Source organism: Pempheris klunzingeri, chromosome 2 (assembly GCF_042242105.1).
Source record: "Pempheris klunzingeri isolate RE-2024b chromosome 2, fPemKlu1.hap1, whole genome shotgun sequence".
NCBI lineage: Eukaryota > Metazoa > Chordata > Actinopteri > Acropomatiformes > Pempheridae > Pempheris > Pempheris klunzingeri.
In genome coordinates, this window is record NC_092013.1 from 6,273,040 (window position 1) to 6,297,679 (window position 24,640).

Here is a 24,640-nt window from a genome sequence, read left to right on the forward strand (position 1 = left end):
CAGCATTCGTCTTATCTATTCATATATCACCACCTGTCACTGTGGCAGGTCACTGAACATTTCTACAGGACATTCAGTTTTTGGTTTGCCTCCTTTGAAATTGAATACAGGCTTTAGATGTGTAAACACTGAGTCAGAGGTAGTGGCAGCACAAATATGGAATATATCATGTAACCTTAATCCCTGACTATTCTTTCCTTTTAAGTAATATTTCTTAATATAAGAAAATCCTATCTGCCATGGTGGCAGATGACCTGATTTCATAGCCAACATTTACTCTGTATTTGGCAGGTTGCAGGTGCTAATTTCATTTCCTGATTACCACTATACATAGGAACAAACTGTGCACTATGCTGCTTTTTTGCACCTCTGGTTAGACGCTAAAATGCATTTCGTTATCTCATACTTTTACTCCCTGCACAGTAAAACTGAATTGAATCTAATACCATTAAAGTGGCTTCGTGTGATGGGAACTGAACTATCTTGACTTTATCAGTGGCTTTACCCTCTTTGGTGACCGGCCAGTTGTCTTGGCAACCTATATACAGCAACAGGCAGCAGCTGAGGAGCGAGTCCTCTTTAGCTAACATTAACTATTTAAAAGTTTCCTTTTTCTGCTTAGTGTCGTCGTGTTATATTTTGACAAGCCTAAATTGTTGGTCAAGTCAGTTTGCTGGACATTTTCCGCCATGCCAGTGCCTAACAGTAACGCTGCAGCATCTGTGAGAAAGGTAAACATCAGCTCAGTTTAGCTAGCGTCAAAGCTAGCTAGCTAGCTAGCAAAGTGATATCGCTGCGTCGCAACAAGTGAATAAAGTAACAGCAGCACAGTTAAAGTAAAACTAAAGTTGAGTAAATTGACTGGGTGTTTATCAAAGTGCTAACTAGTGTCGCTGCTGACCATTTTTATTTGTTTTCACAAAAGGGCTCAACTGCTCAGAAGGTACCTGGTGCGAAGTCAAGCAAAACTGCAAGTAAGAAGAAGGTAGGTGCACATGCAAATGACAAACCTGCGGGGACAAAAGTGTATAAACCGATAACAGCTCTGGGTTTTGGCATCTGGCTTCAATCATTTTTTGATTTAACCAACATATTCATCTCTACCACATGGGCTGACCGTGTGATTTGTTGATATGGTGATTTGTGGTGCAAAAGTGCGGTTGGCTGTGTACAGAAATTTGAAGACTGTTACATCATCTCCTACAATGTGAAAATTGTGAAAACTTGCTTTACCTACATTTGTTAGGGCCCGAGGACCCTATTGAAATGCAAGAAATTCTTCTTCTTCTTCTTCTCCCAGATAAATTGTAGTTATGAGGGCCTAAACTCGTGAAAGTTTGCACACACATCAGTCGTGGTAAAAAATTACGTATTTTATGGGTCTTGCAAATGGGCGTGGCAAAATGGCTCCATAGCCCCGGAACTGCGTTTAATGTACATGTATGAAATTTGGCAGGTACATGTATCTCTTCAAGATGTACAAAAAAGCCTCTTGAAGCGATGACTTAAACCCAACAGGAAGTCGGCCATATTGGATTTTATGGCGATTTATAGGGGTTATAAATGAACGAACTAGTCCGAGGGGGTTGAAGCGATCGACTTCAAACTTGGTCAGCTGGTAGAAAAGACATTAATGATGAAAGGTTTTAAAAGCTTGAGTTTTCACCAAACGGTGTGGGCGTGGCGAGTTGTTCATAATTAGACTCTACATGATCCAATCAGCATGACGTGTCAAGACCAGCCACTTGACCAGATCCACTTCGAATTTGGACAGGAAATCCTCAAGACGTTGATGTTGGCACGTGGCAGCGTGGCGAATATCGATCCTTCGCCATGAACATTAAAAGTGCTGTAACTCCACTCTACAAGGTCCTATCTTCACCAAATGTATACTGTTTGACGACAGTCCAGGTCTGAAGACATGTACACGCCAATTTTGAACCATAGTCATAGCGCCACCTAGTGGCGGGAGGAAGTGCATGTTCTATTCTCGGACATCTCTCAGCAGGTTAACCACAGCCACCTCAAATTTGGGTCCAAATGTTCCCAAGACGTGGATGATGCAAACTTGAGGTTTCGTCAAATGCTGTCATCATGGCGACGCCTCGTTCGCCATGAAACAGGAAGTTAGTTTTGAAGGGCTAAGCATAGTTGTAAAATCACCAAATTTGGCACACCTGTCAAGAGGCCTGAAATGAGTAATCTGATTTGGTTCATGGGTTTGGGTGGAGCAAAATGGCTCTATGGCGCTCCCTACAAAACTACTTCATGTTGTAAACCCAACAGGAAATTTGTTATTTTTAAAAAAAAGTGTCAGAATTTGATGGATTTGTGGCCATAAACGGTTAGTAAATTGTCAAACTAGTAACAGGGGGTTTATCAGATCCACCTCAAACTTGGTCAGTGTGTGACAAAAATGTTAATGATGAAAAGTTATCAAAGGTCTGTACAAAACTTTTAGGGCGTGGCGTTCCATTTTCAAAGCAAAAAGTTGCTGTAAAATGTTTATAGGTTTACCTATAGGATAGGATACCTTGTTTATAGGTTTGGGTTTGTTAAAACGGCTCAACGGCGCCCCCTACAAAAATTTCAACAAGATTTTAATGAAGCAGCCCCTGAGCAATGTTTCACCTAGATGTGTAAAATTCACTGTGTATATGGCCAATGCCAAGACCTAAAAAAAAGTCTCTTGGAGCCATGTCCTAAACCCAACAGGAAAAGCGCTATTTTTATTTTAATTATGTGTCTAAAAATAGGCTCCATGCCTGTCAAAGCAGACAAACTATACCGACGTGAATTGTGGTAATTTTAACCTTTAAATCCTTCAAGATGCTTCTTTGAGAATTATTTTTTGTTTCTGTGAAAATATATGCATGGTAAAGGACAAATTATGGCTGAAGATCACAAGAATTAGGCTCCAATTAGGCTCGCTGCAGCAATCGCGAAAATTCAGGCCATGTTGGCCAAACTGCGGCTGCATGTCCGCGGCTGTAGACATTCCCCGACGCGTGCAGAAGTGTGAGGGCCCTTTAATGCTGCTTGCAGCTTTAATTCTTGTTGTGTCCATACACCCATTTTATTTAAAATTTTCTATGTATCTTTTTTTCATTTTTTCTGTTTTGAATATGAATATATTGAACTGATAAATGCAAAATCAATATTCCTTCATGAAACTGTAATGTGTGGAATTGTTCTCGATAACGTAAAAAAATAAATAAATTAGTAAAACTCCTTTTGTATATGTGACCTTACAGGATGATGAGGAAGGCGTCGATACAGGTGATGGATGGGATGAGTGGTCCCATGGGAAAGCACTTATTAAACCTCCAGATCAACTGGAGCTCACTGAGAGTGTGAGTGGATGGGGATCTTCATTGTTCAAGCTTAAGTACATGCACATGGAATATGTTCAGGGAATTGGCTTAGACGTTTGCTTAATTTCTTTTCCAACTAGAGTACTTCATCATCTTATGGTCACTGTTTTTTTTAAATCAGTCCCTCTGCCAAATAAGTCCATGCAAGTGTAGCCTCTGCTTTAATGTGTTCTGTTTTATCTATAATGATATCAGGAGCTGAAAGAAGAAATAACAAGGATCCTGACTGCAAACAACCCACATGCCCCCCAAAATATTGTCCGCTACAGCTTCAAGGTAAGAAAGTTGTATTGTATTACTTCTCTCATCACTCACTGTATATGCAGGAATTACTGTAATACTGAAGCCACCTCATGTTGAAGACTGTTTAATGAGAAAGACTGACGTTTTTGACAGTAAACTATTCAGAACCAATAATCCTCTACCTTTTTGTTTGCGAATTATTTGTTTGTTATTTATTTTATGCCGTATAAGTGGTTCATTTACATGCATTTCCTTCTCTCCTTACCAGCATATCCAACTACAGGTTTCTCATATTATTATTCCTCACTTCATTGCTTCTTGTGTTTCCCAGGAACGTTCCTACAAGCCTACCAGTGTTGTGGATCAGATGGCTGTTCACTTTGTGTTGGAGGGCAGCCTTCTGCATCAAGACTCTGATGAGGCTCGTAGACTGAGAGCCAAGGAGGGTCTCGTTGAGGGTAGTTCCTGTCACTGCAATAATATTCTGTGTTTACAGATCACAGCAGCACTTTGTTTAATACTGACGGCAAATCAAGCTTTCTTTTCCATAACAACTGCAAGGCTGTTCCTTGGAGTGTTTTTGTAACATGTAGTGTTATAATGTTTTCCTCTCTGGTGTAGTGCATACTTGGCACCAGAAGGGGTCACTTTCTACATTGCCATAAAATTCAAGACATGTCCAGAGCTTACACACAAAGAAATTCTATGGTTATTTTCTATACAGTCAAATTATGATTTGATATCTGTAATGTCTCCAAAAGCTGCAACAGTCGACACTGAAACTGAACCCGATGAGGAGAAACCAGAAACCCCGGTAAATATGTTTTGCTGAGCTAAAATCAGAACACTGTTTTGTGTTGGACAGCGTGTTCTATTTTGAGCAATGCATGAGAGAGTCCTGTTAATCTTCAGTTCTTCAGAAGGCTAATAAGTTGGTTTTCCACAGGCAACACCTTTAGAGGAAGTGGATGAAGCTGGAGAAGAGGACAGACCAGACAGTGTTGCCTCCAAAACTGACAAGAAGGAGCCAAAAGTCACAAACCAGTTCAACTTCAGTGAGAGGGCCTCCCAGACCCTCAACAACCCTCTGAGGGTAGGAAGGACAACCAGAGCCCTGCTAGAGCAGCAGCTCATGTCCCATCATAACACACATCTTTTGACGTAGGAGCTGAGATACCTCACATTTAAAAGGGAACACTTTAATAGTGGAGAGCATGAAAAGCATAATATTGATGTGTGTGTAATAAAATATTCATAGCCGAGTGCCTCAGGAGTTTCAGTGGAGTCATTTATATTTTCCTGTAGGAAAGAAGCTGCCAGACTGAACCTCCTCCACGCAGCATCTTCGCTGCCACAGCTAATCAGGTACCGGATTACCTGACGTGTTTAAAAGAGATGTTTAAGCCAGGCTTGTGTTCATACAGTTAAGCATCACTGAATATGTGCGCGCACATGGGCTGACCTGATGGAATAACCCTGTTCTCGTTGCAGTGGGAGATCTATGATGCGTACATAGAGGAGCTGCAGAAACAAGAGAAAAATAAAGAGAAGCAGAAAGCTGCACCATCAAAGAAAGAGAGCGACAAAAGCAAGAAGAAGATGATGTTGATGGAGACTCAAGTAAGTTGAGTCCCCATCAGCTTTCCTGTCTACACCAGATAATATAATATTTGCATCTTAGAACAGTTACATTTCATATTCATGTTGCTGCATTACATTCCACACATACAGTACATGTCCATACAATACATTCTTAATGGCTGTCAGATCAGTGTTGTATGTTTAGAGCTGATGACATGACTACCCAGGACTCCCCATGGTACTATACCATTAAACTCATGTTCTAATGTTAGTTTATGATAATTTAATGAGGACGGGGGCTTAATCAAAAATCCCAAATGTTTCTGAATGATAGAATGACGACATCAGTAAAGTGGGCAAGGCGTCCAAGACCTTTGAACGAATGGCCAACCAGAATACATTTGATGACATAGCACAAGGTATGTTCTCATGAATGTATCAAGTAACACAATTGTAAAATATAATACTAGCTGATATTCAGGTTGCTACTCATCCCCCTCTCTTTTTTTCTCTCTTCTTTGCCCTTCTTTTCACGGCCTTTCAGATTTCAAATACTTTGAGGATGCGTCCGATGAGTTCAGGGACCAGGAGGGCACCCTTCTCCCTCTGTGGAAGTTCCAGTATGACAAAGCCAAAAGACTGTCCGTCACTGCCCTCTGCTGGTGGGCCTGCTCATCAACCATATTCCCTGAGATGGATGTTCATTATTATTCAATATGTAGCTGCGACTGCCACACTATCTATTATTGTAGAGATAATGTCATTGAGTGTATACCTCAACTATCAGTGTTTGTATATCAATGTTTGAGTGACTGATTAATGCACCTGTCCTCACCAGGAATAAGAAATATCAGGACCTTTTTGCTGTGGGAATGGGATCATGTAAGTACACAAGGTAGATTATCTCTAATTTCTGAGATTATTTTAATATTTTAATTTTACCTCATTTAATCAGTATCCCTCCTTTATCCCTCTACCGGCCAGACGACTTCACTAAACAAGGGCATGGCACGCTTGTCTTCTACTCATTGAAGAACTCTGCCTTCCCAGAGTACATCTACCCTACCAGTTCTGGTGTCCTGTGCCTTGACATCCATGCGCAGCATTCCCATCTGGTGGCGGTCGGCTTCTATGACGGCTGTGTGGCTGTCTACAACTTGAAGGAGGAGGGTACGGAGCCTGTGTATAAGAGCACAGCCAAGACTGGCAAGCACACTGATCCAGTCTGGCAGGTGAGAGTAAGGGACAAGGTGGAGGTAATGGGAACTCAGGGTGTGTGTCTAGTTCCAGTCACTCCACACTTGTATTATCGCTTTGCCTGTATTCATGCTGTATATAGACATGCTGTAGAACCAGTTAGTTAGGAGTGGAAGTGGACTAATAAACTCTGTCATGCAGCGGTTTTGAGTTCAAGGTGATTGTAGCTAAATAAAACTAAACTCAAAACTAGGTGTGACAAAACATTATAGTTAACTGAAATAAAGATATAAACTAGACACAAAACTAATTGAAAAGATATTGTGTTACTAAAATACTACTGTACTAAAATAATTGAAATGTACAAGAAATGTCTTTAGTTTTAGTTTTTGTCAGTTGGTTAAATGTGTCAACACAACCAGAATGAGGAGGCTTTGGTGCAGATGTTTATTGAGACTGGGATGTCTAACATGACTGGAAGTCAGCTGCCTTCACTAAGTGTTGTGTTTGTATTGTAATACCAACTCTGAACTTTGTAGGTTTGCCCCTGACAAATATCTCCCCCATTATATAATTAAAAAAAACAAAACTAAAACAAGGCTGAAACTAATGAAAATGAAATTAAATTAAACTAAACATTTTGAAACATAAAGGTAACTGAAACGAGCAAACCCACTCTGGAAAATAACTGAAACTAAACTGGATTAATTAAGAAGGTAAGAAAAACACAAAACTATAATAAGTGGTTGCTCATCCAACCGAGAGAGTTTCATCTGCTGGGTTAAAGGCAATGTCACACAAACATCTTTTGTGTCAGGTATTATTTTGATCATGCACTTTAAACTTATTCACTTTCATTGAAACCAATCATTTTCCCCTGTTCTCAGTAGATTTGATTTTATTCTTTTTATTCAGGTACACTGGCAAAACGATGACATGGACAATAACCACAATTTCTACTCTGTGTCATCTGATGGCCGAGTTGTGTCCTGGACACTCGTCAAGGTTAGCCAAGGAATTACATTGATTTTCTCTCTGTAACCTCTACTCTTATGGTCATAAGATTTTTTTCTATATCTCAGCAAAATGCAAATATAAGCCTTCAAGATGCTAATTACATGCTTTCTGTGTGCACTCTGGATAAGTGTGTCTGAGTGTTTGTTCACATTTGCAATTGTGTGTGCTTACAATAGCTTAGCTTATAATTTGCATGTGCATATATCTGTTACTGCATCAAAGTGTGTTTGTATGCTTGCAGAATGAGCTGGTGTTCACAGACATTATCAGACTGTCGCTGAATGGTGCTGTCTCTGAGGGGCCAGAAGGTGCACAGCAGCCCAGCATCGGTAAAGGCACCATTACTCAGCACGTCATCTTGTTCATGTATATCAGAATGTGTACAATTAAAACTGATATTACGCTCGCAAAGAACTACTGTTTTAATATTATCTGACATCATGTCAGATTTGCCTCAGCACGGTACATCAGTCTGTAACAGTGCGTGTCTAATTTAAGTGCTTGGTGCCTCTTTTCCACAGCCTGTGGTACATCATTTGATTTCCATAAACAGATCGACTATCTCTTCCTAGTTGGCACAGAGGAAGGGAAAATACACAAGGTATGTATCAAGGATATCGTTATGCTGGTTTTAGCTGGATAGCACACTGTAGGTCACCTCTAAAGTTACATTAAGCATGGTGTTGACGTGACTCACTTAGGCTGTCAAATGTCCAGTGGGGAAGGGAATCACAGTATAACATGTGATGCAGTAACGTCAAGATACGGCTCATTGGCCACAGTCCTGATTATGTGATGCAGACAAATCAGAAATCAGTTCAAAACAGAGCTAGCGTCAAATAAACAGAAATACTTGATGTCAGTGTATCAATAATGCACCATAGCAGTGGTGCCACACAGAATGCATATAAATATCTGCTGCAGTCAGGGAGGTGTTATTGCTGCCTGAAGACCAAAACAAAGGGGATGAGGAAGAGCTTCTTCCTTCAGGCCATTCGGGTCCTGACTCAGTGAGTCGTGCATGATTTTGAACTGATCAATCACAGCTAATCACTGGAGTATCATTAAGAATTTCACTAAACGTCATGTAGTGTATGATTGTGTACATGAGAATAAACTAGATTAGATTTTCTGTAGTCTAGCTCCAGGACTTGCAAAGGAGCTAGCCTAAAGAAGACAGACAAAACGAGTCTGGAAAGTTTAGCATAATGCCAGTTTTCAATACGCAGTCAAATGTGCCCAAAGTTAAGTAACATTCCGATGGAAGCCCACTATTCATGTAAAATGATCATTAATCATTAGGCCCTGCAGTGGGTGTCAGGCCGTGCTGTCATAAATCTACTAGGCCCCTCTGACAGGCAACACCGTTCTCCAGCCCTGACTTGACTTAACTTTAAGATGCCTCTAAATCCTCCTCTCACCCAAGCAGAGAGCACATTCTCTGCTTTATAGCTACACTGCATCTGCTTACGGTACAATACACCAGCTACTACTGGACTGAATGACAGCTTCATGTGAATGCCATACACGATCACTTGTCCAACCACCATTACTGTATACCTGGGTCCACTAGACAAATGGTTCCCAATGCTTTTGTCTGATGTAACTCACCATCTGTCATCTTCCACGTGCGGTCATTTGAATTGATTTTAAACTGAATGCTATTTCACACTATTGTTAGATTCATTTCTTAATTTCTATTAAATGTTAAGGTTAGTCTGGTCAAGCCTGGATTTGAGCAAATACCACCTGGACGTTTCGAGCATTTATCCATTAACTGTTTCAGTCATTTGTCCATTACTTTTGCTATTTCAACCATTCATCTTACTTGTTAACTAGTTCCATACAACATAGTTCAGCAGGCACAGCAGACTCAGTATGCAGATATATATCTTTTTTCATTAGATCATAAAGTCTGTGTTGTCAGATTAGTTAAGTTTTTGCACACAGTGGCAACTGCTGAAGTGTCCCAGAGGGTCCAAGTACACCTGGTTGGGAATCACTGCACTAGAATAACCAACCACTAGTTAGGAACCCAGCTGGTATGAGAAACCTTTCCCTGGTTATGTCCCTCAACTTGTCCCACCGAAGAAAAGAACATGGTTTCACCATAAAACATTTTGACTTTAAGGCACTGCACATGCAGGACCAAAACAAAAGTTTTGCAAAGATAGTTGTTAGGATGACTTTAGAAAATTCTGCTGATGTAGTTCGGCAAAGCCCTTTCCCTAAAATGAGTTTTCCTTCTGTACCAGCCCTAATGACATTAGGATCATCCTGAGGCTGTATACTCTCTCCCAGTGTCTGCCCTCAAAAACGGAAGCTCATTTTGTTTGTGGTGCACTCACAGATATCCTGCTGGGCTTGCACTCCAGAGGATACACAAGCTCCAAAGTTTCCATTAATAGTGTGTGTGTGTGTGTGTGTGTGTGTGTGTGTGTGTGTGTGTGTGTGTGTGTGTGTGTGTGTGTGTGTGTGTGTGGTTGTAGGATTGTTCACGTGCACTTGTGTCTGTGCATGTGGCCCGTTGGGAGCCCCTCAAACTTGACATTAAGGGTTTAATGAGTCTCCTAAGCAGAGGCTCTCTCTGTCCACATCAGACAGCTGGTGGTTTTTGGCTGGCCTCCCACCTGCTCTTCGCTTTTCTTCCTCATGTTTTTGTAACCGTTGGCAGAAAGACACTCATAAAAGTCTCATTTGGTTGCAGTTAACATGCCCTCATTCTATTGATTTAATGACTTAATAAAAATGTTGAAACTGCTCACTGAATAATCCACACATCACTGAAATTGGCGGATTTTTATAAATTTGAAAGTTTTGCTTAAGGGACATCCATCTCACATGACCATAAAAAGAATTCAGTGTTTGGTTGTGAGATTATGGGAGTTGAGGTTAAATCGCATTTGCAATTAAAACACATGCAAGAGCACACAAAATGCACCAATTTAAGTACACACACAGGCAGGTGCACCTGAAAAGACTAAACCTGTTAGCAAATGTCATCAGTGTTACCCCAGCCCAACATAACCTAAGCTCATCACCTACAGAACTTCACTGTCATCCAAAAACAATTTAAATGATCTAGATATAAATTATAAATATAAATTATCTGTTGCATTGGGCTGATGCTTTACTTCATTTAAAAAGATGAAATAACCATGTTTATTGTGGTGCATAAGCAAGACATTAGTAACTTATTCACGGGTTTTAATTGTGATCAGACACTGTTGAAACATTTCTGATTGCACCTTTGTGGCTTTGTGCCTGGCAAAATGATTTAGGTCACAAGTGAGCAACAAACTGATTTGATTAGATGCACTCCTGTGAAATCAAACTCTCATATAGGCAGACACACCCAGTATGTGTGATGAAATATGTTCTGCCTGTCGCCTCTAGATTCTGTGGCACAGAATCCCCAGGAGAGGACAGATTATGAATCTTTCACCTTCCTGCAACAATCAAACTGTCAGCGCTTGGAAGTGCAACAGCTGTCCCCACCAGCCATGCTGTTTTATCCTGGATTGTCCAGTTAATTTATCCCTGTAATCTAACTGTACTGCTGTTTTGATGCCTTTGTAAACCCAATTCTGTCAATTGCAAACAAACTGTAGAAATGTATAGGGTAATCCAGCATTGAACTCTTTTGGTCAAACTGTCAAGAATATTAGACTTCTAGCGTCCAATCAGAAATGTCACAGTGAGACTTTGCCAAGATACATTCAGACTTCCTTAGAAAACAGAATTAGCTTATAAATTTAACTCAAGTCACATCCTTATCACTTTAAGATCTTATCTGTTTACTGGTCACGAAGACTACTGAGCTTGTGAAAATGGCTGAATAATGTCTTCTGAGGTGCTGGAGGGACCTTTGTTATGACACAGTGTTGTCTGGTTAGACTTCTCTGATTTCTGCACAACATTCTGGCTAATCATACTTCATAAAAAACATCAACAATAACAGCTTGGATTACAGTCAAGATGTGATAGTAGACGAGGAATCTATTTGACATTATGTTAACTGCCTTGAGTTTACTATTTGACTCAGGAAATATTATGCAACTACTTGCTGTATCCCTGCTGTTTTATAGTTTGGTAAAAGCACATAGTTCCTATTCCAGTTCCTAGACAGTCCTCCAGCAGGTAATGAATGGGCTCAGTCTTAATATTGTTTATACCATTACTTTTGCTCCAAATCGAGACTTTGCCTTTATTCCCTAGTGCTCCAAGACTTACTCAAGCCAGTTCCTGGAGACATACGATGCCCACAGCATGGCAGTGGATGCTGTAAAGTGGAACCACTTCCACCAAAAGGTTTTCATCTCATGCAGTTCAGACTGGACCGTCAAGATCTGGGACCATACCATCAGGTGAGACAACAAAGAGTGAATACTTGCAGCTACTGTAGATATGACAACAGACACTTAATGCTGTATCACTGCCAGTAGTGGGAACATCGTCCCTGGAGGAAAAGACGGGAGGCATCTTCCAGCTCAGATTTTAAAAATCGATTTAGTGTTTTTTATTGCATTTAACTGTCTTATACTCATTCTAATGCATGTTGATGATATGTATATAATTGATCACGCTTGAACGCACCACAAATCCAGATACAGCCCATACAAACAATGGGCATGACACCTCAGGGTCCCTAGCACAGTCCCCAAAGTAGTGTTTCTGTGTCACCGTTATCACGGCTAGCAGCTGCTGATGTGCTGGAAGCTGTCGAGAAACTTAGAGCCACTTACTGTAGCTTGTAAGTTAAGGACAGAAGGTTTTGTTGAAAGTTGTGTTGAAGAGCAGCCTTGACAATCTGAGGCACCATACCGCTCATATTTTAGCCCCCCACCTCTCCCCCAAGTATGGTTCCCCCAGTAAAGCATGGCCATTTCCACCACTGATCGCTACTATAAAAAATATCACTGTATTTTGTCTCTTGATCTAGTTTTGATTAGAAGCTTGTCATCTACAGTACAGTACAGTACAGTTTTGAGCAGAAGCAAAACCTAGAACCAAGTGTCACAGTCTCGCTGTGAAGGTCTTCAGTGTCGGGTGAAAAGGGCTGGCTCTGTACTCCCTGAGCCGACAGTGGGAGTAAAGCAGTGACAAGAACGACAGTGCAGGAATTGTGAATGCATTGGCCGTGTCAAACTGGAAGAAAAAGAAGATGTGTGCTTTTTTTGTGTGAGCTCGCCAAACCAAGATCCTTTCATCTATGTTGAAATGGCAAAAAAGTATTGAAAGTTAAAAAAATGTCACTTGGCTGTTGTTGATTCCAGGATTTCCAAACAACTGCAGCTTTTAGCATCATTTAGTTTAGTGGACTGTTTATTTAAGTGTGGTTTCTGTTTTAGTTTAAACTTTATAAAAGTACCTGGACGGAAGAGGATGAAAGCTGTATTTGCATTGATCCTGCATTGGAATAAAATACTGTGGTTAGCATACAGAATAACAACTGCAATTTGATGTAGTATTTATATTTTCATGTTAACAACATTACTAATGCTCTGTGTTATCTGTGTACATTCATTGAAGAAGGGACAAAGTAATCATCATTCCAGTAATCTTCCCATGATATTAAAGTCTGTCTTTATTCTTTATTACAGTCTTATACTAATCATGGACCCAACATTATGTGCCTCCCACTTCTTGTCAGTGCAGGCAGCTTGACTGAATAATGATAGTAATCATCCGCCCATTATGAGAGACAGAGTTTTCAAGAATGATCCATAACATCCCATAAATACAAGACATATTGTTTCCAGGAGAGGATCTGACGCAGCCATACAACTTTCACAAACTTTACCACACCATTCAGAGGTGTTTCAAAGCTGAAAGCTTCTTTTGTCGGAGGCTAATATGCTTTGTAAAACTATTAGTTAGTCGGTCCTGAATGAGCTGAAGGGATTTGGAGTTACAGAGGATACTTACATCAAGTCTAGTAATCACAAAGAAGTTTAGCTTGATAGATTTGCCTCAGCCCAGTAATAAAACTGGACATCATTTCTGAAATTTAATAGCTCTGATTTTGGATTTTCAGTATGTGGAGTGTCATTCTGCTGTGAAAGCACTTTTATGGAGACACTGGGCCGTCAGACATATTCAATTCATAAACAATAAATAACAAAGGAATGTCATCAATGAACACAGGTGTTCAGTTCAAACAAAGAGGGGCTATAGAGTTGAGACTGTGTGTGTGTGTGTGTGTGTGTGTGTGTGTGTGACATTCACTTGATAGCACATTTCACCATTACCACACTCTGATTTATTTCTCTGAGCTTGCTGATGGTAGGCATATTCTACCACTGAGCAGAGCCTGTTGTGCTCTACTTGCAGAATGTCTCGAAGGCTGTCTCAGGTGTTGGTTGTGTAATCAATTCAATAAGTGAAACACCAACAGACTCCTAGTACAAATTGCTTTTAATTAACCTATGTAAGTCTGTTCTTCTGTGTTGCCCAAATTGCAAACTACTGAAATAGAAAATTTTGCTCGCTCTCTCTCTCCCACACACACACACACACACACACACTCTCCTTAATATTTGAAGGAAGCCTGTATGTGCCTGGTTTCAGCTCTTAGAAATATTTCATTTCTTCATCTTGCTTCCAGTGGTGTTTCACAAGTTAATAATGTGAGGAAACAGTGTGCAGGAGCCCTCTGTTTGATCTCACCAGGCTCTGGTGACTGTATGTATCTGTGTATGGACAGATTGTAACTGATCACCATGGAAGACCTGAAGATGGTTTCCACCACAGTAGCAGAACTTGTTCATTTTGGTTGAAATTGTATTTCAGAGGCTCATAAAATGAAAAGTTGCAGATTTCCTGTCTGAGTCTGTCTCTGTGGATGTTTGTGTGTTTTCCCAGCACTCCGATGTTCACCTTTGACCTGAATGCAGCTGTTGGTGATGTTGCCTGGTCTCCGTACTCCTCCACAGTATTTGCTGCTGTCACAACAGACGGAACAGTGAGTGTCCCTCCAAACATTTTGCAACCCATAACTCATTCTGCTTGTTTTGACCTTCAGAATACGCTTACTTAGATTCATTAAACCCTTTAACCTTCCGCTCAACCATATGGTAGAGCACATTTTGACTCACTATATCTTATTGAAAACATGTTTTACTTACAACATCTCAACCGTTTGGTAGAGGCCAATATTTCAAAAAATGTCTGTTCATAAAAAAACACTGATTTTTGTAATTAGTGCCCCAAGGAAATAAAATATATAATATATATATATAATTTCTTTTTTCTTGGTGAGGGGGTTAAAGGGTTGAAGGGAAATTTTGCCATGTTTTATGTGGGTGTGCAATCAATGTTGATGGTATATCTAGGGTTAAACTGAAGCAATAAATGCCTCACTGCATGCTATATTGACCAAGAAAGTAGAGTCCTCCTGCTGTAAATCTGTTGTTCATTCGCCACCATTCAACATATTTGGTGACCCGGAAGAACTACAGCACATTTTTAGCTTGGATTTCTGGTCTGGGTAGCCAGGGGGCCACTCACAAACAGAACATCTTTGTCCTCTTTGCTTGTATTCCAAACTAACTATGTTTCTAACAGTGAAAACTGCATCCCAAAGTGTAAGTGCAGAAAATGTTATGGACGAGGATGCACTTTACTGGGTTTTTGCTGACCCAGATAAAAACATATTCACTGGTGCTGCTCACATTGCCGTCCTCTGATGCCAAGTCCAAGAGAGTGTCAGAGGTTTGCAAGCAATGCATCCTGGTACAAGTAGCCACTGCTGTCACGGCTCTGCAAGCAGGACAACTCAGCTTTCTCTGTCAATTTAGCAAACACTGCTACATTTACCATCAATACTGACTGGGCATTCATATAAAACTTGGTGAAACTTCCTTTTAAGAATCTCACAATTCATTATTAATCCAACAGTTTTACATTTTTAGTTGAAGAAAGCACTTTTTAAAATGTCAACATCAATACAGAATGTAGATTTGGACATTATAATAGATATAACAGGTGTAATAGAAACACCTGTTGTCATAGCACAGCACAGTTCAACAGCAGCACAGACTGCAGCCACCGAAATGAGCATACAGCTGAATCAACACCTCTTTAGGACAGTCTCAACAAAAACTGAACATTATAACCATCATGAAGGATTTATTGCAGGACTGTTGTATCCAGTGCTTTACTGTAAGCACACATTACTAACGATCTGTATCATATTTAATCCATCCATCCATTCATTATCTATACCACTTATCCTTAAGGGTTGCAGGGGGGATGGAGCCAATCCCAGCTGACTTGTCATAAGTCAATCACAGGGCCGACTCATAGAGGCAGACAACCACTCTCACTCATGGTCACACCTACAGCAATTTAGAGTCACTAATTAACCTGCATGTCTTTCGACTGTGGGAGGAAGCCGGAGTCCCCAGAGAAAACCCACGCAAACAGGCAAGGTTCATGGTTCAAACCGCAAACCTGCCGGCCAGCGAATTCGAACCTGGAACCTTCTTGCTGTGAGGCAACAGTGCTAACGTCTGCACCACCATTATAATATAAGATGTTTTCCAGGTGATATAGGCTGACTGTACGAGCAGTCCCAGACATGTGTGTGGGCTTATAGGATGCCTTGTGTGAAGGCTGTGATTATCCCCACCATACATCTGCTGTGTACCCAAGATAACACCAGCTTGACACTTACCTGACAGAACATGTGAAATCACAAACAGCTGCACCATTGACCTCCTGCCACCCACTTCATTATTATCTTTATAATATAGTTATAGACTCCACTGACTAAAACCTCCCTCTATTCATAAGGCTAAGCCTTAGATTAATCCGGAATAGCCTCAGGCAATTGTGTTTGTTCAAACATGGTTTCTTGTAACAAAGGCGGCTTCCTGCCCAGCCAGTGGTTATTGATTCCAGCCCAAAGTAATTTCAGTGGATGCCGTGTTGCTTATCTCCACATATTTTCTTAGTATGCCTGCAAGCCGTCCCCATCTGTTTGTCTTCGCATCAGTCTGTGGCAAGCTATAAAAGTCCAGAGTGTTGTGTCTGACACATTTCCTGTCCAGTGTGCCAAGTGAAGTCAAGTGAGAGTGACAAAGAGGAAATGAGAGCTGAGCAATTTGAGAGACACCTTATGTGATAGTGTGTGTGTATGTGTGTCCCGTCGTCCTCAGTGCCAGGATTCAGTCACCACAGCCACAGTTCATACTGGAGCACATTTGTGCATATAAATCATTTCACAAGCAAAATTCAATCTTGATGAGATACGGAAGACTCAGATTTCACAGCAAATTATAAATGAAATGTCCATTTTATAGTTCACAAGTTAGTCAAAGCCAGAATAAAACCAGTAGTTTGTTTAATTGTACATATTTCTACAGGAAATTAAATGACTAATTAAATGACTTTGCTAGCATTAAGTTTCAGTCCTTTTTGTAACGATGGTTATTTATTTATTCTCTAAAACTGGATCAAAAGCAGTTTTCAGCAGCTATTAAAAAAAACTCATTAAAAGCTCATCAGTTGGCATACATTTTACAAGCACAATGTCCTCTCCTTTCTAAGCAGCAGGCAGGACAAGAATATTAAATTGGAGTCGATCAAGGTCAGTGCGCTTGGTTCATTTATTCTCAGTGTGCTGAACTCAAAACTGAACTATCAGTCCAGTCTGATTTTAAGGATGAGCTTGGACAAAAATAGCTTGGACTTAGTCGACATGGGCTAGTGGTTATATATATGTATACTAGTATTTACTGTGAAGGCAAATTTTGAGATGGAGTAAATGTCACTTGTAAAGTACGGTGCAGAATTAACTGGATCCACTTAGTAGCTGTTCTTCATTCATTCTGAGGCAAGAATAAACCATAACAGTTGGTCGCTGTCAGACTTTGAAGAATGACAGAATATTGTCAGAATTCCCACATTCACTGGTGCGGTCGCAGTGCATGATGATGATCAGCATAATCTTCCCCAGGATAGCAGAGTCTTTGCAGGACATTTGTCGTTTTTTGGTGACAAGCGTCTGGTAGAGCTTGAGTGACTCAGCATGAGTTGTGCGCTGCATGACGTGTATTTACTGTTGATGACAACCTGGCCTGCTGCTGCTGCTGCCACAGTGCAAAATGTCAGAGACACAATGGCGTACGTGTTTGTGTGTGCGTGCGAGTGTGTGTGCGAGTGTACGTGCGTGTGTACATGTGTTCGTAGGGATAATGAGTTGCCTGGCAGGCTGAGGTGTAAGAATGACACTGAGTTGTGCGGAGCAAACAAATATCTCCTCGTTCTCTCTGTCCTTGTCTCTCCATCTGAGCTGACTGCCGAGGAAATAAAGTGTCAGGATGAAATAATGAGAAGTCCAGGCGTATCCCCAAGTGATTAGTCTCCAAATCCATATTTGCTTTCTGTGCAGCTCCTCTTAACCCTCTGCAAATGGACTGCCACATATTTCAGTTAGTATACCTATGTCAGCTCATGGCAAATGTTTAGATCTGATACTTGGACAGCATCAGCCTAAAGCAATAAAAACTGCCTAAATAATTGAATATGTTGAAATGAATGAAATCACAATATGTATTACAATTTGCTGTAAGTTTGATAAATTATTGACAATACTTTCAATCCAGTAAAATGTCTCTCTGCTCCAAGTTCTTGCGAGAAGTACAAATGTAGTCAGTGTGTACTGCAAAATCATTCATGACTAATGTCACAATAGTGTTCATATATCAAAAGCGAAAAAACACTGCAGATAAGGGCTGCAGTGGTGGAGGTTACAGAAAGTCATTCCCTGGCAGAGTATGATGATTGGTTGCAAGTGACGACTGTAATGCTCTGTGTGGTGCTGGTACACATAGACAGTGTGAGCCCTAGTGGCCTGGGCACAGTCATCTTCCTGGTAAAAGGAGTGGGCTGTGCTTTGAAGTGGGCTCATTTGTGGTGGACAGATTGTCTAAATGCACTTCGGTTGGAGAAGAATATCTGTGATCTGGTTCCCTCTGGATAACGATGCCTATGATGTTGTATTAAGGCTGCCAGCACACAAACACACATGCCATACACACATAAGGACAGAAGTGCACACCCGTTGAATTACTGGGAACACCCTTCCTTGCACCAGATGGTCAGGCTTGCATCCCTGCAGAGGCTTGTGCTCCGCAGCTCTCCTTCTAACATAAAAGACAACACAAACACAAGATATGAAAAGGCAGCCTTCAACAACAGATTTAGCCTTTACTAACTTACTCTGAGGGCAAAATCTTCAAATTCATCTTCAACATCCTCCAGCCAAGATATCATGGTCAATAAGATAGGTCAGTTTTTACTGGATTTCTATTTAAACTCAGAAATGTCATTTCAATTAGAGGGTTAGAACTGTAAAGAAAAAGAGAGAGACAGAGAGAAAAATGATTCATAAACAACACATTAATTCTCGTCACTCATCTTTTACAGGTTCATGTTTTTGACCTCAACATCAACAAATATGAGGCCATCTGCCAGCAGCAAGTGGTGGCCAAAAAGAAGACCAAGCTGACTCACATCGAGTTTAATCCCATCTATCCTATCGTCATAGTGGGCGATGACAGAGGCTATATCACCAGCCTCAAACTCTCCCCTAACCTGCGCAAGAAACCCAAGGTAAGACTTTTTCGAGTTTTGATTCCATCACAACAATATGAGCTGATTTACTCAATATTAAGTCATTTTAAGCCTGACTGTGCCCTTACTTAAAGTGGTAAGTAACCTGCCTTTTTAATAAGGCTCTAATGACACATACGAATCCATCTTGTCCAAGTTATAAATTAGGTACCAAACCTTTTACCACTTTCAGCACTATGGATAAGTGCGCTCATGGCCTACTGTGTTCTTTCACCTTATCTACCATCTTATCCGTAAACAATCTGGATGCGTGTCTGCCCCTTTGCATCATTTATGCCTGCCACTTGTTCCACATCAGTGAAAGCGGATCAGATGATTCATTCTTCGCAGAGTCTTGACCTCGTGCTAATTTTACCAAATAACAGTTGAATGGAGGCCACGGTCCCCCACCCCTCCCCAGCAGCTCATTATCAGCATCACTAATTGTATTTCTCTCTTACTCATTTAGGCCAGTTAACAATTAGCCACACAGAAGTCGAGTGTTGTTTGTAATTGAATGAGCTTGTTAGAAAAGACCACTAGAAGAAACAGCAGAACCTACATTGCTATGTACTGGAATTTTTACTTAAAGTCAACATGAAAAGGAAGATAAAAGAGAGTCTTCTGGTGGCCCAGTGGTTTTTAAAAGCCGACCACATAACCTGCCAAGGGTTCAGGGGTACCAATTGTATGGACGTGGATCTTTTTCATCCACCTGTCTGTCTCCCCATATTCCCTGACATTCATTCTGTCAAACAGGCAATACATGCCAAGGCATAAAGGGGAAAATAAACTTAAAGAGAATAAAGATAAAATAAATTTCATATTCAAAGGTGTAGCTACACAGTTCACAATTGATGAGTCACTGAAGGCTCTGTTGCTACTCATGACAATGGTTAATGAGCTGTGGAGTAATCACAGCGGTCCTACTAAACACAGGAGGAAACCAAATGGCACACTGAGTCACAACACTTTAATCAGGGCCCATTTACAGTCAGCTCTGCAGCCTCTCCACTCTTCCTTTGTGTTGTTCACATTGGTGCATGTAAACTAGACAAAATTCTAATGACTGGAGTAATACATCTTTATTTCTGGGTGCAGCACACATAAACATAGTTTGAATGGTTACAGTATAACAACACATACACACACATCCAGTGCTACCTCATTAGCGACCTCAGACTGTAGCCCTACAGCGTACAATTGGGAAATAATTGCACAGTTCAGCACCACTGACAGCGCTCAGAGCATATTGGAAGCCAGTGGTGCAGCTAAGCATCAGGCACAAATACCCACAGCAAATATTACCAATAATATGTCTTATAAAATTGGCACAGCAGTCCACTACAACTAGCACAATGAGCATGGGGGCTCATGAATATACCCAAAATTGGCACGGTGGCCCAGCAATCCAGACTGTAACAACACAATACAAGCATGCGGCACTCACCTATTTTAAGGGCAGTCAACGAGGCTGGCGAGGCAGTCCAACTTCTTGGCTCCTCTCCTCTCATTAAACCAGCCCACTCGTTCTCTCTTCTCCTGTGATGCTCCTCAGATAGTCTTTAATTGATAGTTATTGATCGTTTTGAGCCTCCAAAATGAGATGTCAAATGTTAGGAGCCTGACAAGTGTCATAAAACAGAAATTTACTACAGGATGTGCCTCACCAAAGTGCATTCTAAAATCTCTGAGTGCTCTCTGCTGTGCTGGACTGAGCAGTTGTTACTCGCTTGTAAGCCTGAGGGCTACAGGCACTAATGAGGTAATGTCAGGTATACGTGCTGCTGTGCTGTACTCAGAGAACTGTAAAGGCCTGTGGGTATCTGCTGTTATCGTTGACGGTCTGTGTGCCGTACTTTAAAAGTCTGAGAAACAAGAGTCTACTGTGATTGATAGGATTTGTGCAGTCATCACGTTTTAGCTGAATCTGGTCTGAGAGATTGTGAAATGCCATCTCCGGGTCGGTGGAGAGTCCTTGCCTCAAGTGGAGGAGTTCAAGTATCTCGGGGTCTTGTTCACGAGTGGGGGAAGGATGGGGCGTGAGATCGACAGGCGGATCGGTGCAGCGTCTGCAGTGATGCGGTCGCTGTATCGGTCCGTCGTGGTGAAGAGGGAGCTGAGCCAAAAGGCAAAGCTCTGGATTTACCGGTCGATCTACGTTCCTACCCTCACCTATGGTCATGAGCTTTGGGTCATGACCGAAAGAACGAGATCACGGATACAAGCGGCCGAAATGAGTTTTCTCTGCAGGGTGGCTGGACTCACCCTTATAGATAGGGTGAGGAGCTCGGCCATCCGGGAGGAGCTCGGAGTAGAACCGCTGCTCCTCCACATCGAGAGGAGCCAGCTGAGGTGGCTCGGGCATCTGTTTCGGATGCCTCCTGGACGCCTCCCTGGGGAGGTTTGGGGAGGCATGTCCCACCGGAAGGAGGCCCCGGGGAAGACCCAGGACACGCTGGAGGGACTACGTCTCTCGGCGTCGCGACCCGACCCCGGATAAGCGGTTGAAAATGGATGGATGGATGGATGGATGGTCTGAAAGAGTAATTCATAGAATCCATATTGAATGTCAAAGTGCACATAACAGTGTTAGTTGTAGTTTAGACATTGGCTCCAAATGTTCTTTAGATGACCACTAACATCAAATCATCCCTGGCTGTGTGCACCTCATATGTTCTCTTTTCATTGGCCTCAGTCTTTGTTGCCCCGCAAAATCACAAGCTGCATTTTCAACATAAAAGCAGCATTATGCAACATTTTGTGATTGTCTATCTGCCAAAACATTTATGTTTATATTAATTTTAAGTGCCAGAAAATGAGCAGATGCAAAATTCTGGGTCTTCCAGCACAGTTGGGGTTTATCATTTGTATGCATTACTTTCACACAAACAGATCAAGTCAGCTGCAGTAAACAAGCAAGGAAAAAATAGGAATTTAGAAAATAAATCAGAACACAGGTTGATATGTTGAGAAAAAATACATTTTGAGGTTTTGATTCATTTTTTGAAGTTTTATTAATTTTAAGAGCTGGTTTGTGCCCATTCGGTCTTTCTCTCCACTGTGGAGGAGGCTTTATTGAGCCATTCATCATGGCAGAGATATTATGTTGCATGGAGATTTGATGCTCATTCGTTTAGGGAACGCAGCTGTCTGTCTGGATGAGCCCCCTCTCTGTATCCATTTCAAACTTCAAAATAGCTGCACCAAGATACAGATATAAATCTCCCAAGCTTCAAAGGAGGAGTCAGCTAGTCACCCTTCATTTGTTCAACTGTGCTGAAGGAAGAAATCTCCTTTTGTCGTGTACCAATGTTTAAGTGTACTATTTTAGTTTTTGTGGCTGTGTATTTCCATTATTTGATGCATTATGGGATGACAGTGTCCATCAACACCACACAAATATTTTAGTATGCATACTAGAATCTTTATCCTTTATGTTGTTATTTTTCCAGTGTGAACCATAGAGTCATAACGTCACCCATTGGTTTGTCGACTGCCATTTTGAAGCCCCAAGTTTGGCATTTTGGTTTTGGACCACTGAGTCTGATTGTTTACTTTTATGCATGACTCCTGATTGGTTACTCACAACATAGTCCCGCCCTGAAGCCTACTCTGCTTTATTGTCTATTTTCCTCCAAATGTGACCAAAATGTACAAAACAAACATCATGCTGTGCTGAAGAAGACTTAAAACTAGCGACTGAGACCATTAACTTTTTATGAAAATGTTTACTGAGGTAATGAATAAAGTGAGGAGTAGAGTCATTATCCCATAGACTTCCATGCATTCTGACGTCTTATTGGAGTCCCCCCCTGCTGGCCACTTGAAAGAATGCAGCTTTATGGCACTTCCGCATTGAGGCTTTACTTGTCAGACTCAGAAGCAACGTCCATTTATTTTATACAGTCTGCGGTGTGAACATAAAGGACAAAACAAATGAAACATTATGTGAGGTCATAACAGGGAAAGCAGGGTCTATCTAATAATCGTTGACAGTAATGAGCCGTCATCAATGTTATTAGTTACACCTGTGCTTTTCCTGCTCCCAAAGTCTGCTGGGAAAAAGGTTTTAGGACACAGGAAGCATCTTGATTCATCCCTTCAGTATTGTCAACCCAAGTAAATCATGAACTGTTTCCTTTTTTCATTCTTGAGCCAGTTTTTTCAATGTAGTAGTCTTTATTAGTAAAAACAATAATATCTTACCATGCTAATCATTATCTGTAACCTACCTCTCTGGGTTAATATGAATTGCCTCTTTGTTCCTTGAAAATGAAAGTCAATCGTATTTGTGCGGTATATCCTGTTCATTGTAATATCATTTATAAATGTCAACACATGCATTGATTCAGTGGTACGAGCTGTAATACACGTTGCTTTTGAAATTCCCATCACTCATATGTGTTATTCCCTGATTAAGATGATTAAAATCAGGTGAATGTTTACTGAACTATAAGATTGCACCAGGTTTAATCACAGTTAAGAAAAGCCTCTAACAATAGTAAATGAGCCTTGATTACAATAGGCCTTCTAAATGGGCTTTAATGAACTCCCTCAGCATGACAGGTCACATGTTTAGCTGTTTTTAGCTCTTAAGTGGCTCTAAAGTTACACTCAAGTTTCTACAAACAGGAGTATTTTATGCAAATAATAAAATCTCAACACAAAGTTTGGAAGACCTCTTTGATTTTTCCCTCTAAAAAGGTTCCCTTTAGGCAGTAGCTCCTCATGTCTTCAAAGCACATTTCAAAATACGGTGGAAGGAAATTATTAGACAAAGGAGTAAAATAAGCACTCTACAACGACTGACCTCACATCCATTTCAGCTTCTGTCTGACTGTGTTGTGTTCTCTTCTTGTTAGCTGCTGGGTTTGTGGTCTCCCTCAGTGCTTAGCAAGCACAAGGTCAAGTCATTTCTGATTTCTCTCTACGTGTTTGTGTGTGTGTGTAGGGCAAGAAGGGTCAGGAGCTGCCTAAGGGTCCAGAAGTGGAAGTAGCCAAGATGGAGAAGCTCCTCAGTCTGCTGAGGGAACCAGATCAAAGCACAGTTTAACACGGCCACCGTGGCTCCACAGCAGCATGGTACAATCTTTTTTTCTCATTCATGAAAAAAAAAAAAAAACACTTCTTTTGCTCAGTTTGTGCAACATCGACATTGGCAAGAAAACAATTTGTAACTGTTTATCAAAACAGTTTTCTTCTGATCTCTCTTAAATTGTTAATAAATTATTCATATTCATTAATAATGTATTTATTTATACAGCGGTACTTGATACATATTAAACAGGCAACATTTGAATTCCACTGACTTGACTGACCCCCTCTGCTGGGATTTATTAAACCCATTCCATATGTATTGTACAAGTTGATTAAACTGGAAAGTGAAGGGGGAGAGTTACTGCAAGTGAACGAGGAGATAAATTAGCTTAATAGATGTGCATTTATGGACCCCATCCAGACATCTTATCTTGGCTGGCACACGCCGTCCTGGGCACGCGTCCAGGAAAGAGTTCTGAGCCTTTTAATATCCCATCTACAGGGAGAACTTTACTATGAGGCATGTCGTGTCCATCTTTATTTTGCCTTTTTCTCCACCCCTCTCTGTC

At 41.0% G+C, this 24,640-nt stretch overlaps 1 protein-coding gene across 1 annotated transcript; it reads left to right on the plus strand.

Annotated features, from left to right (window-relative positions):
- Window positions 1–689: 689 nt before the first annotated feature.
- On the plus strand, window positions 690–24,196 carry dnai1.2 (dynein, axonemal, intermediate chain 1, paralog 2). The gene is made up of 19 exons (XM_070849653.1): window positions 690–731; window positions 926–985; window positions 3,255–3,353; window positions 3,570–3,650; window positions 3,949–4,078; window positions 4,379–4,431; window positions 4,564–4,710; window positions 5,109–5,237; window positions 5,533–5,617; window positions 5,743–5,860; window positions 6,037–6,080; window positions 6,183–6,430; window positions 7,311–7,400; window positions 7,654–7,741; window positions 7,934–8,013; window positions 11,631–11,779; window positions 14,277–14,376; window positions 18,846–19,031; window positions 23,986–24,196. Exons 1-19 carry the CDS (start codon window positions 690–692, stop codon window positions 24,085–24,087), a joined length of 2,031 nt encoding a protein of 676 aa, XP_070705754.1. The 3' UTR covers window positions 24,088–24,196.
- Window positions 24,197–24,640: the final 444 nt, after the last annotated feature.